This window comes from Hipposideros armiger, unplaced genomic scaffold (genome assembly GCF_001890085.2).
Source record: "Hipposideros armiger isolate ML-2016 unplaced genomic scaffold, ASM189008v1 scaffold_1503, whole genome shotgun sequence".
NCBI lineage: Eukaryota > Metazoa > Chordata > Mammalia > Chiroptera > Hipposideridae > Hipposideros > Hipposideros armiger.
The window spans coordinates 81,382-96,019 of NW_017732853.1; the positions used below are offsets into that span (position 1 = coordinate 81,382).

The 14,638-nt window shown below is 34.7% G+C and overlaps 1 protein-coding gene across 1 annotated transcript in view; it reads left to right on the top strand.

Moving 5' to 3' along the window:
- The window catches only part of ADAM18 (ADAM metallopeptidase domain 18), a gene marked incomplete at its 5' end in the record, with an annotated part of 80,707 nt that overhangs the window by 46,202 nt on the left and 19,867 nt on the right, over positions 1-14,638 (top strand). Inside the window, 4 exons of the mRNA XM_019634112.1 lie at positions 4,880-4,985; positions 7,229-7,415; positions 8,395-8,475; positions 12,731-12,845. Of these exons, the coding sequence (XP_019489657.1) occupies positions 4,880-4,985; positions 7,229-7,415; positions 8,395-8,475; positions 12,731-12,845 (489 nt within the window). The remainder of the gene's footprint in view (positions 1-4,879; positions 4,986-7,228; positions 7,416-8,394; positions 8,476-12,730; positions 12,846-14,638) is intronic.

Below are 14,638 nucleotides of genomic sequence, written 5' to 3' on the forward strand. Positions count from 1 at the left end.
AATCTTGAAAACTAAATCACTCACTGTCAATGAGCACCCCATCACTGGTGGAAGTTGATAATATATGCACTGAGTGAACTGGAATGATATACTAGTGAAAGAAAATGCATTGGCTGATACAATTAAAGTGTATCAGGGAAATAGTAGCTATAAAGACAATGGGATTGAATGGCCATTATTAGCAAAATTGAAAGCTATGCAAAGATAACAAAATGATATGCATTTGAAGTCAAAGTGTGAACAGGAACACCACCCCCACCCCACCCCTACTACCCCACCTGTTAACTTATAAAGAGGCTTTCCTCTCTTAAAATAGGAGTTTAGAGATGGTTGATGACTTTATTATCAAACTCAAGGAACTCCAGAAAAGGCTAAATTCTCAATCAAGTCTGTTTTTGCCAGGGTTAAGGTATTTTTGGGGAAAAAATGGAAACTGAACTTGGGATGGACACAATTGAAAATATTTACCCCCAAATTTTCAGCCTCCAAACTTCTGAATCTATAGAATAGTATAGCCCTGGTCCTCTCAGACCACCACCTGCTCCCAGTTAAGAATGGTGTAAGTGTGTGTTTCCCTTGCTTGAAGATAATGCAGATGCCTATCATTCCTAACAGAAATTGTGTCCTTGTTAGGATCTTCTCCTTACCCCTCCTGGCCGCTAGCTGAAAATAGAGTTATAGCACAGCAGAATAGAGCCAGCATGCTCTGGAACTAATTAGGGAGTAAAAGAACTATACCCTAATGGAACTGTAGGTCCTAGCCAGCAGTTACTACCAGTACCAATCATGGAACTGGATTCTGAGAGTACTTAATCATAAGACTGGGTGAAGGAATATAAGTTTGGATAGGATAGGGTTTACTGTTTTGGGAGCACTCCCCAAGATACAAGATTTATCATCCTGGCAAGGATCCTAGAAGACAGTAAAGGTTTCTACCAGGATAGTTTCCAGAAGCATGGAAAAAACATGACAGCCCACTCTAAGTGAAGTTTAAGTGACAGAATTATGATACAGAAAGTTGAAGAAAGGAAGAAAAGTCCCAGGGAATTACATATACTGTAATTTGTACACCTTATGTATAAGGCCAAATGATTAGCCCCAACAGGAAAGTCCAGTGAAAGGGGGAATGTGCTGGTATGAGAGGTATCAGAATCACTATGTTTCAATGATGAACTTCTCTATAGCCCAGGGGTAATGGTAGGAGATGGTATTATAAAAGTAAGATCACTAGCAAAGGGCATTACAAGGTCTTGAAGAAAACCAAGGCCAGAAAGCAGTGCTTCACTGCCGGAAACCAGATGGATAAAATTATTGTAATAAGAAGTAGGAACAGAGTAGCAGACATAAATACCTAATCTATAGACAGTCAGGGAGATAGCTAATAGAATATTATTTCTGTTCCATTGTGTTCTATGGAAAACCAACCAGGGTATTACCCAGTTTGTACCATCAAAAGAAATAAAAAATGGATAACTAGGAGACTGAAGAGAGTTAGCTTAATGAATGCTTAATCCCATGTCCAAATCCTGAATCTAAGCCAATTTTCAGAAGTAAAACTCATAGACTTAAGGGGAGCTTAAGGGCCCAAAAAGAAAACTCCATAGCACCTTAGCAAATATCCATGTTAACAATTCCCCCCTAGTACATCCCGAAATGACATACAACTATTTAATCAGGTATCCGTTCACTGGGGAAAGGGAAATAACCGAGCATTTTGGAAAGTGGTGAACAACGAGTCTTAATTGATGTGGATACACAGAAGCCCAGTGTCACCATGGTCTCTCTGTGAGAATGGGAACTTATAAGGGTCAGGAAACAAATGGAATTCTTACCAAGTTTCAGCTTATAATGGGTCCACTAAGTCCACAAATTCATTTGGTTATTATTTCTCCGTCCTAGAAATGTTGTAAGAGAAAGACTCTGTAACTGTCCTCTTCCAGAAATTAGTGCTACTTTGAAAGATGTAAAGGATGCAGAGGGGGTTGGCTGTATATCCACAATTAATTACTCAATCTGGTCCCTGCATAAACCAGATGGTCCTTGGAAGTTAATAGTTATGTGTTGCAAATGTAGTCACGTGGTAGATAAAGCAATTGTATCCACTGTGCCAGGTGGGCATCTATGCTAGAGCAGATTAGCATGGCCTCAGATATGTGGTAAGAGGGTGGTTACTGACATGGCAAATGTATTTTTCTCTATTCCCATTTGAAAAGAGAGCTTGAAAAAGTTGGCTTAGAATGGAAAATGGCATGAATTTTGAGTTTTGCTTCGGGACTATGTTTACTTTCCTGCCCTCGTCATAATATAGTTGAAGAGATTTGGACATCCCAGAAAGTAGCACATTGATCCACTCCATCAATGATTTGTACTAATCTGACTAAATAAGCAAAGTATAGCTAGTATGCTGGAGGGTTAATTAAAGCACATGTGCTACAAAGAGCAGGAAATAGACCCTGGAAATATTCAGGAGCCTGTCACATCAGTAAAATTTTTAGGAGTCCCATGGTCAGAGGCATGACTTGGCATCCCCTACAAAGTAAAAGACAAATGGTATATATCCTATGAAAAAAAATAGAAGTACATCTGGTAGGCCTCTTTGGGTTCTGGAGTCAGTATATTCCAAATGGGGAAGTACTGCTTGGTTCCATTTACTGGATGACATGACACGTTCCTGATGTTGAATGAGGTGAAAAGCAGGAAAGGGTTTTGCAGCATGTCGGCAGCCCTGCATTTAGAATCATAAAACACGGCAGACCCAGTAATATGAGAGATGTAGCTCGTGAAAAAAAAATGTCATTTGGGGCAAATACCAAGCCTCTTTGGGAGAATGACAGTGCAGTTCCCTGGGGTCCTACAGCAACACTGTGCCACTAAAACTGTTCCCTGGGGCTCTTCAGCAAAGTTGTGCCACTGAAACTGGAGAACTGTACCGCTTTGACAAAACAACTCTGGGACACACTACTTGGCCTGTAGAAATGAGAATCTTTCAGATACCAAGTGACCATGTGTTCATAACTATGAAGATCAGTCATTTTAGAACCACTAAGTTAGATGATTAGATAGATGTAAGTCATTCATTCATCTTGGTTCAAGCATACTCAAGAAGAGAAGGCAGAAGAAAAATCCATTAGCAGAAAATCCCTAACAGTCTGTCTTTCTCCTCCTTACACATTTGCTTCTCCCTCAGCTCACACTTATGGCTACATGGGATTTCATTATGACCATCTGACATAGAGGGAACAAGCCTAGGCTTGTTTTATATTATAGATGGGTTGGCTCAGTAACTGATTATAAACTGAAAGAGGACATTAGCCATACTGTGATCCCACTTGGGAGGATGCCTGGAAAGATACTGACCACCTGGTCATCCAGTATCTGTGGAAGGAGCAATGGCCAGAAGTTATACTACAGAGGTTCTCATGGACAATGGCAAAGGGCCCAGCTGGTTGGTGAGGAGCCTGGATATAGAAAGACTGGAAAATTAGAGACAAGAGTCTGGGGTAGACATATGTGGATAGACACATGGAAATGAACAAGAAATGTGAAGATCTTTGTATTAATTTACTGGGTTAACACCCACCAAAGAGCACCCACTATGAAAGACACACAAAACAACCTAGTAGATATCATGACTTAGCCAGTTTACATCTAGCACCTGTCATCACCTACCCCAGTGCCTGTAGGATGGACACATTACTGAACTCTTTCTGGTTGTTTTTTATATATATATATATATATATATATATATATATATATATATATATATATATATATTATTACTGCTTCTGAAATAACTGATTCTTTCCTTAGTTTAGATTATACCTTCCCTGAATATTTGCACCATCTGGTCAAATGAAACCGAGTAACCAAGACAAATTTTTTTTCCTTACCTTTTTGCCTAAGGCAACAAATTCATTAAGGCCATTATCTTCCATTAAATTATTAAGAAGATAGTTTTCCAAATGTTTCATCATCACATATCATGTATCACTCTCCTTTTAGTCTCTGATAATCATTTCTTTTACCACCTACTGCCAAGCTCCAATTACAGTGCCACATATTTTAGGCATATTTTATAATAGAACACCATTTCTGGGTACCAATTCCTGTGTTTAATGAAATGAAAATAACCTTCAAATCTCTGATATTTACATATCCAGAAAAGCTATTCTGCTATTCCACATTGTCTGTACAATGACACCCAGACTGACGGATGAGCCTCTATTTAAAACATGGCTTATCCTTTTTACTCCTCAAAGTTACAACTCCCCTCCCCCAATCCGTCACCCCATTCCCCCCACCACCATATCATACATATCTATTACAATTCCCTTGACTCCACTCCCATACTATACTCCACGTCTCATGACTATTGCATTGTGTTGTACAACTGAAACTAATTTAAAAAAATGTTTATTTCACAATAAAAAAAAGTAATACATTATATATGTTCAACCTTTAAAAAAACAAACAAAAAAAAACATTGCTTATCCCCCATCAGGGGAAAAAAAGAATATGGTACTCTAGGTAATAGCTTCGCAGACTTTTGCCCATAAGTGACATGTTTCAAATCTCTCATTTCATTAAGCAGAGCAATTTACATGGTCAAGCCTTATACCCATTGGACTAGGAAGTACGCATGGGAGGGAAAGCAAATTGTTTTTAACAATAATATAATTTACTACAATAGATATAATGTTTTTCTGTGTTCTATTAGGTAAAACAATTGTTTCTACTTGCATTGATAGGATACACATAGGAAAAAAGTATGATCAAGATAATTTTTTGATTATGCAATAAGTATTTTGTTAGCTTTCTATTGACAAAGTTTTAATTTGAATTAAAAACAATAATTTAACAGATGCGTTTGCATTTTAAGGTGCTCAAGGTGCTCCATTTGCCTGTTTTGAAGAAGTTAATTCTCTTCATGATAAACTTGGAAACTGTGGTTTTAAAAATTCACAACCATTGCCTTGTGAACCAAAGTATGTATATAAAAATAATTGTGTCAGTAAATTATGTGTTAGTTGTCAAAAGATACTAAATAGTAATGGACAGTAAATCATGTGCCAGGAGAATATTTTGAAATTACATTATATGTATTTTCCTTCTATACAATTGTTTTCTTTTTCCTTATTTTTTAGCCTGGTATTGTCCTAATTATGAGACTAGGCTTGAAGAAGAATGAAGCTTATTACCAGAAGTTGGAAGTGGGCACAGATTGCCAAAAACTCAGAAAATTGTTCTCTCTATTGAAAATTAAAAATTGAACTTTTTATTAAGTCAGTAAATGATAATGATCCTAAAGCAAGTGCTTTAAGACATAGCATTGTTTTGAAAAACAGTTTTTTTGTTTGTTTTTGTTGTTTGTTTCCGAAACACTGATATGTAAGGCACAACAGTACCTATCAATAGCTAAATATGGAGTTCCAGAATATAGTTTTACTATAAGCCATAGAATAAAAAAATTCATGAAACCCAATAAAGTGCCTACTCCATAATGAATACTTTCTGAATATCATAGGAATATTGAAAATGAAAGAATCACAAAAATAGTGACAGATAGGAGGTTGACCAAGATGACAACAAAGAAGGCTCCTGAATTCTTCTCCTGACACAGATACATTGAATGTTCAGGAAAACATGGAGTGATTACCTCTGAAAGAAATACAGAAACTATTAATAGCTAAGTAACTCCTACATATGAGGCAAATGAGAAAATAGCTACATTGAAACTGGTAGAGACGTACTCTTACCCTAAACCCAACTCCTGGCATAGCACCGTACAACTGAAAGGGAACTTCCAACTCCCAGATTTTCCCTAAGGAGCAAAGGATTTGGACCCCACATTTGGTGCTCCAACATTTAAGACTCTCACCTGAGGGACAGGATCATAAAATATGTAGTTCTGAGAGCCAATGAAACTTGCACCTAGGAGACCCACAAGACTATAGAAAACAAACGAGTGTTTGTTGGATTGTAAGCGTTTGCCATGCATTTCTCCCTGGGCACGGTACAGAAGGAGCATCAAAAATCACTCATATCCCAGTCTTTTCCTGAAAGAAAACCATGTGCATACTTAGAAAGCGGCCACCTAAGGGTCAATTTTCTAATTTAGTACTAGAGTCTGGCTGCATTCCTCCCTATGGACATTTCCCCTGCCATCTCCTTGTAGTCCACTCCACCAATTACATGTGGAATCCAAACAAGCAAAACAAAAAGTCAAATGCATAGAAACAGAGTAGAAAAGTGGTTGCCAGTGGGAAAGAGAGAGAAGTTGGTAAAATGATACAAATTTTCAGCTAAGGTAAATGAGGTCTGAGGATCTAATGTATAACATTGTGACTATAGTTGATAATATTGTATTATATAATTAAAATTTACTAAGAAAGTAGAAGTTAAATGTTCTCACACACAAAAACAGGATAAATATGGGAACTGATGAATGTGTTAATTAACTAGTTGAGTGTACACCTATATCAAAACATCACTCTGTATGATTTGATATCATACAAATCATAAAACAGACTAGGAGTTTTGTAAGCCTCTTAGAGGAGCCAGTATTCCACCCAATGATAAATTATAAATGGCTAAATAAGCTATTTATGGGATAACCTTTGGTATGCTTGTGGCATAAAGGGGAGCTAAAAGTTCCTTAATTCTCAAGAGAGGAGTGCAGCATTACTGGAAGTATCAGCATGTTGGAAGAACCTTAGAATAAAAATAATGAGTCTGTATACTACAGAGATGTACTGACTCAAGATAGTGGCAGGGACCCTGGGCATAATCAGAAGGGGCTCACACAGTACACAGAGTGTAAATAAATGCAATCAGCCACTCTCAGCAAATGTGGGGTAACAGATAACCAGACTGACTAAGCTATATCAAAGTGGGGACAGGTGATGAATTTTTCACCCAAAAGGTAATAAAATATGATGAGTGCTCTAATACAACTGGAGGCTAGACAACAAAGCTGAGCTCTGAAATAGGAAATGAAGTCATGTCTGCACATTTGAGTTGTGTATCATTTTCAGTTCTGCTACCTTGCTAATTAACTAGATTGCATTCAGTTGTTGTACACCATAAGATAATGTTGTTTTGGCATTTTTTTTCTGGTTTTAAACCTTCAAACAATATTTATGTTACTACCCATGTAATATAACACTTATTTGGAACTTAGTATCCTTAAAAGACAAATGATAAGTACTTTTCTGCTTCCCATTTCCAGGGATGTTCTCTGTGGAAAATTAGCTTGTGTTTGGCCTCATAATACTTATAAAAGTAATGTTCAGTCTGCAGTTTATTCATATACTCAAGGGCACGTATGCATATCCATTACTACCGGGTCATCAGTGAGATCAGATGGAAGAGATTATGCCTATGTGGCTGATGGCACTGTGTGTGGAGCACAAATGGTAACAAAACATGTTCACTTATATTCAGCTGTGTTAAATTATGTAGTTGTCTGATATTATATTCCATGATGACTATCACAATTATACTGAGTGCATTTCAACCAGGTACTGTCACTTATTTCCCATATTGTATTGAAAAGATAATTCAATGAACAAATAAATAAACGAAGCCTCAGTTATCCAATAATGTTTTTCCAATTAAACTGTCATCAGTCCTTACTGAAAAGATATGCATGTGTTTTAAGCACAAGATTCCACTAACTGACAGGTGAATTTTTTTTTTTTAGATCTTTGAATCCTAACAGCTTTAAATCATAAAATTCCAATTTTGAGTTTTCAATTTTCCCTGCTTCACAAAGAAACATAACTGAGCTTTCATATTTCTCAAATCACCTACTTATGGATAAGACCAAAATATAAGTGTGAGAAGTCTGGAAGAAACAAACACGATGTCTGTTCTAGGAAAATATTGTTGCAGGGATGTACAGCTCATGTACATATGCATATGTACATACATATGAGCATTTACACTCACGTAGCCATAAAATAAAGGGAGAACAAAAATGGCTCAAAGACTTTGTTAGTTGATCTGGAACTACCGTATAAGAGCACACATTCCAGAAAATATAAGGCATCTGAGATTAAAGCAATTGTAAATCAGTGTGCTGCATCTCCTGTGATGGAGATTCTCAATTTAACTCCGAACTGTAAGAATCAAAACCAAAATTATATGACATTGTTGCATAACTACGTTAAAGCAAACACCCTAAGATTGTTTTTCTTAAATTTATTGTTGTTTAGGTTTTTGTATTGGTATACCAGTATCTTTGTATCAGAATCAGAGTAAAATGGAATAAAAAGTCTCAATTTAAGCATCTCTTACGTACATGTAACAAAAATTTTTTTCTAAAATTTGTGAATGATTATAAAATACTGTTTTTGTTTTTTTGTTTGTTTGTTTTGTTTGTTTGTTTTTTAGTATTGTGAAAATAAAACCTGCAAAGAAGTCAGTTTAATGGGATATAACTGTGATGCCACTACAAAATGCCAAGGGAACGGGGTAAATAACTTTTATTTTTGTAGTTCTAAATTATGTGATATTTTTGTGATGAGTTCAAAGTAAAAAATGCATCCTGTTTGGGAGAATTAAGAGTCTAGGTTACTGACCTTGCCTAGAACTAGCTAACCAACATAAAGAAAATTAGCTGAGCTAATTCAAACACTATTAAGTAAATTGTACTAATATGTGCATTGAATTTATTTTAAGTACCCTCAATTTATGAATTAGTAACATGCTTAAATGAAAAATATTTATTTTCTTATGTAAATAAATACGTTTTACTTATATTATGAACATATTTTTTTCTCCCTCATACTCTTAATAATTAAAATTTATAGCCATATAAAATTTTACAGAGTATACTTAAAAAACATGTTGCCATGTTATAGAATTTTCTGTTTGTTCTTATGAAAAAGTTTCTAATAGAAAATATATTGTCATGTAAAAAATTAATTTCATCTCAACTGCTTATCTATTTTAATCTGGTAATACAAATTTGTTACTTTTACATTTAATTTTCATTTTTTAAAATTTCTAATTTTGGTCCTTTGTTTTATTATTTTCCTAAAACAAAATCAGTGTATGTATTAATAGTTAACATGATATGAATGATCTCAAATTCACCGAATTTGTCAGTATTCAACTTTATAATTTTAAAATTGGTTTAGAATATATAAAATACCACTACATTGCCTTTAATTTTTTGTAGTCTGTTAACAAAAAAGATAGCTACATTTGTATGTTTTGTTTTTTATTTTCTATAGGTACAATGATTGGCCTGATCTTTTGGTTTTCTTTGTTCAGTTTTCTGATTTAAGCCTTCAGCATTAATGTTTTTCAATTTTGGGGCCGGCCGAGTGGCTCAGCTGGTTAAGAGCTCACTCTAAGACTTTGACCTCTGAGCAACAGCGGTTTGATGCCTGGCCTGAGCTGAGCTGCCGCTGAGCTGCCAACAGGTGGCAGGATGGCTCAGCTAAAAAATAATAATAATAATAAAAAAATAAAAAATAAAAAAATAAATGTTTTTCTATTTAAATGTCAAATAAAATCTAACTGAATCTAAGCTGTTTACTTCCCAATCATATCTCAACAAATAGGCAACTCTATCATTTACAATTCCAGTTCAATTTTATGAGCATGTAGTTGTTCAGAAATCTCATTAATTGTGAAATGTTGGTAGTTAATATAGTGTTGTTCTTTCTTCATTCACGATATACTTTTTTTATTGGCAAGACTTTATTTTTTAGAGCAGTTTTAGGTTCACAGAAAAATTGAGAGGGAAGTAACAGAGATATTCCATATATCTTTTGCCCCCACACATGCATAGCCTCCCCAATTATCAACATTCTACATCACAGTGGTACATTTGTTGCAATTGATGAACCTACATTGACACATCATCATCACCTAATGTCCATACTTTACATAGGGATTCACTCTTAGTGTTGTACACTCTATGAGTTTGGACAAATGTATAATGACAAGTATCCATCATTATGGTATCATACGGAGTATTTTTACTGGCCTAAAAATCCTCTGTATTTCTCCTATTTATCCTTCCTCCTGCCTCAATTTACGGCAACCTCTAATCTTTTTACTGTCTCTGTAATTTTGCCTTTTCTAAAATGTCATATAGTTGGAAGCAGATAGTATGTAGTCTTCTCAGAGTAGTTTCTTTTACTTAGTAATATGCATCTAAGGTTTCTTCATGTTCTTTCATGGCTTAATGCTTCATTTCTTTTTAGCCCTAAATCATATTTCATTGTCTAGATTTACCACTGTCTATTCATTCAGCTACTGAATGACATCTTGGTTGCTTCCAAGTTTTTGCAATTGTGAATAAAGCTGCTTAAATATCTGTGTGCAGGTTTTTTTGTATAGACATAAGTTTTCAAGGCCTTTGGGTATATGCTTTTCTCTTGATCAGTTGTAGAGGTTGTAAAGAATTTCATGTAATTTCTCCCTAAAATGCTTGAGCAAATTCACCAGAGAATACATCTGAGACAGGTGTTTTCTGTTTTGGAAATTTATTAAATTTAATTTCTTTCGTATATATAGATCTTTGCAGACCATATTTCTTCTTGTGTGAGTTTTGTAGATTGTGTATTTAAAGGAATTGGCCTATTTTATCTAAGTTATTAATTTATGCACATAGAGTTGTTTAGAATATTACTTTGTTATCCTTTTAATGTCTATAGATCAATAATGATAGTATTTCTTTAATTTTTGATATTGATAATTTGGATTCTCTCTCTCTTTTTTTTCTTAGTTGTCCTGCTTTTGTTTAGGTTAATTTACTCCATTGATTTTCAGTTTTCTATTTCATTGCATTCTCTTTTAATTTTCATTAGCTTTAATTTGAACTTTTTCTAGTTTCCTAAGGCAAAAGCTAGATTATGATTTTAGATGATTTCTAATACATGCATTCAGTGCTATACATTTCACTCTAAGCACTAGTTTCACTGACTCCCACAAATTTTGGTAAGCTGTATTTACATTTTCATTTAGTTTGAAATATTTTTATTTTATGTAAACTGCTAGCAATGCAAGCTTATCATAAAGTTCTATTTGGTTGTCCATTTAAAATATATTTTTGCATCTATGTTTTTATTTTGGAAAATATATTCACTTAAAAATGAAATTCAGGGCCGGCCGAGTGGTGCATTGGTTAAGAACTGGCTTGGGATGCCAGAGGGCCCTGGTTCAGATCCCACATAAGAGGGCCAGTGACACTGCCCTCTACAGCTAAGATGCTGAACAACAGCTCAACCTGGAGCTGGGCTGCCGTGGGTTCCCAGCGACAGCGTAGGCTGCAGTCCCCTGCTGCAGTGGGTTGCCATGGGCTACCATGTGTAGCTGGCTGCCAGCGTGAGTGGCCAGCAGCCACCATGAGTGGCCATCCGTGAGAGGCTGGCGACTGATCTGCCTCACCCGGGAAGAGCGCAATGATGGTGCCAGCTTGGGCCAGTGAAGCAACATCCTCCACAACTAGACTGAAGAACAAAANAACAGCAACTTGTCTGTTCCCCTTCCCCCGATTCCCCAGCGCTGTTCCCCTCCCCCAATTCCCCAATAAAATCTTTAAAAAAGAAAAAAAAAATACAAATGGTTGATCAATAGTATCAAATTTCTAAAAAGGGGCTCCAATAAGAAATTGAAGTGGCCAGATCCATTGAGGGTAATTTTGTCACAATATTTTGTATAGACATTAAAGTGCATGAATAAGAAATGTGGAAGTGGTGACTGCAAATGTTTTGAAAATAAATGATATAATATTTGTGAAAAATTCTAAAGTTACCAAATGATGTGCTCTCCTTTGTGAATACAATGACCATAATTTTTTTGAATCCCATTTATTAAAATATTAGGGATGACAAAGTGCTCATTGAAGAAAGCAGTCAATATAGAGAGGCCAGAAATATAATGTCATGTAGGTAGTGATTTTACGTTGACTATTATGTTGTCAAAATTTTCACTACTTTTTCTGACCTATTTCTCATATTACAGTCATCCACCACATAACAATGTTTCAGTCAATGACTGCATGGAGGACAGTGGTCCTATAAGATTATAATTGAACTGAAAACTTCCTGTAACCCCATGATGTATTAGCTGTCTTAGCCATTGTAACTTCATAGCACAATGCATTACTATTATTTTGTGGTGATGCTGGTGTAAACAAACCTACTGTGCTGCCAGTCATTTAAAACTATAGCACATAAAATTATGTACAGTACATAATACTTGAAAATAAAAAACAAGTACATTTTGGTTTATATATTTATTATACTATACTTTTGTCATAATTTTAGAGTGTACTCTTTCTATTGTACTTATAAAAAAGTTTGCTGTAAAACGGTATGTTGTGTTAACATTGGCAGCAGTTTCATACATCTCGTGTTTACTGTGTGTCTTGATTGCATCATTTTCTCTTGTGCTTGGTTTAATCTCATGTTATTTGGTACAGTAACCTGCTGTATAGGCTTGTAGCTTAGGAGCAGTAGGCTATACCATAGAGCCTAGGTGTGTAGTAGACTATACTATCTAGGTTTGTGTAAGTGCATTCTGATGTTCTCACAATGACAAAATCGCTTAACCATGCATTTCTCAGAATGTATCCCTAAGTGGCACATGACTGAATATAGTCTTAATAAACTTAGAAAAATCATGATTTTATTCATTTGAATTTAGGTATTTTTATATAATATATAAAGACTAACATGATTTATAGTGATTATATGTTTTTCTGTTTCAGATATGTAATAATTTGGGCAATTGTCATTGCTTTCCTGGCTATCAGCCTCCAGATTGTGAATTCCAGGTTGGTTCACCAGGGGGAAGTATTGATGATGGAAATATTCAGAAATATGGTAAGTAGAAATTAAACTTTTAAAACAAAATAGAATGTTGTTTTATGAAATAATTAAAGAAATGTACTGCCAAGTCAAATCTTTCATCATCTCCTAAGTAATTAAGAGTTATCATGAAGAGTAGCTTTAATTAAATTAGTGTTAAACAAAATTTGTAATGAGAGTTTTTTCAGAGACACTCAATTTTAATCAACTTAGTTAAATTGGTTAGAATATAGTACTCTTAAATTTCAATAAATGTCATAGTATGAATTAAAAACAAACTCAAATATGGAAGAATTAATTATTTGCATTCCATATTATAAAACATTTTGTAGGTTATTTAAAAACAATATGTATTATAGAATTGCACACTTGAAACCTATGTAATTTTACTAACTATTGTCACCCCAATAAATTTTAATTTAAAAAAAACAACAACCATAGGATAAAGTGTTCATTATGAATGAAATTTGGAAAAATCATATGGCAAAATATAAATGTATATATATTTATTACAACATAATAGTAAATCACATTTTGAGTGATGGAGTACATGTTTATACTTTCCCTTTTTCCTATGGATAAAGGCAAGTGTCATAGACTAATCATTGATTCTATCATTCATTCCTTCATTAATACATTTACTCCCCAAATGTGTTACCAAGTACCTGGTAAGGCAATAAAATTGAGATCCACATTTCAGAAAGTCTACTCATGCAGCAATGTGGAAAATGGATTTCATTACATGAGTCTGAATGAAGGTAAATTACTTTGAAAGCAATTGTTTAACTGGAAGAGCCTGACACAAACAATGAAAGAGCAGATACAAAAAGTCACTACATAATATCAAATATTTGTGAGTAACAATGAATTAGAAAAGATGATCAGTTGTATTTGGCACATGGAGAAGAATGTGTATTGGTGATATATCCAAGTTTCCATAAAAGAATCAAAGGGTAGACAGAGGATGAGATAATGAATTTAATTTTGAATAGCTACAATTTGGGTTACCTGTTGAAGAATCCATGTGACAATACCTGGGAATCCATTGGAATTTGATAATAATGTTTCCAACTCAGTAGGGACATCAGAGATTGATATTCCTTAGTTACTTTATAATTAAAGTAGTTCATGGAATGGTAAAAGTGTGTTTTTTTATGTGAGATGAGATAAGAGGTTTGGGTATAACTTCAGGAAGCAATAATATTTCAGAGACATAATGTCTGACATTATTGATAATTCATAAAATAAAGATAAAAAAAGAGTAGCCACAAGGACTTCTATTTCTTGCCATGATATTATAGAATAATACTAGAAAATTACATTAGGTATTTGTTACAGGGCAATAGTATAAGGTTCATGATTCTTGAGATAAGAGAAACACATGAGACTCATCATTGTATGTTTGTGAGACAATATCAATCACTTTTGCATATGTATAATAGAAGATTCAGATGAAAAGGAAGAGAATGAATGTACAGAAAAGATACTTGAAAAAATAACGCTCCCAAATTTCCTAAACAAGATGAAAAAATATAACACTCAAACACAAGAAACTAAGTGAACCTCAGGCAAGATGAATATGAAGAAATCGACAAGACAAGTAATAACAAGTATGTGGGGAGCCATGGTTACAGGTAATTCAGAGCCTTACAGACTGGCTCAGTTAATGCTTAACCTGTTTCTGCTCCTAAGGCATTGTCTCTGCCTGCACCTGGAGGGTGCTTACAAGTTGCTGAGGTATGTGGTGAGAATGGCCAGTTCCTTAGGAGACACTATAGATAGATGGCTCTCTGGGTTAATGGAAGAAA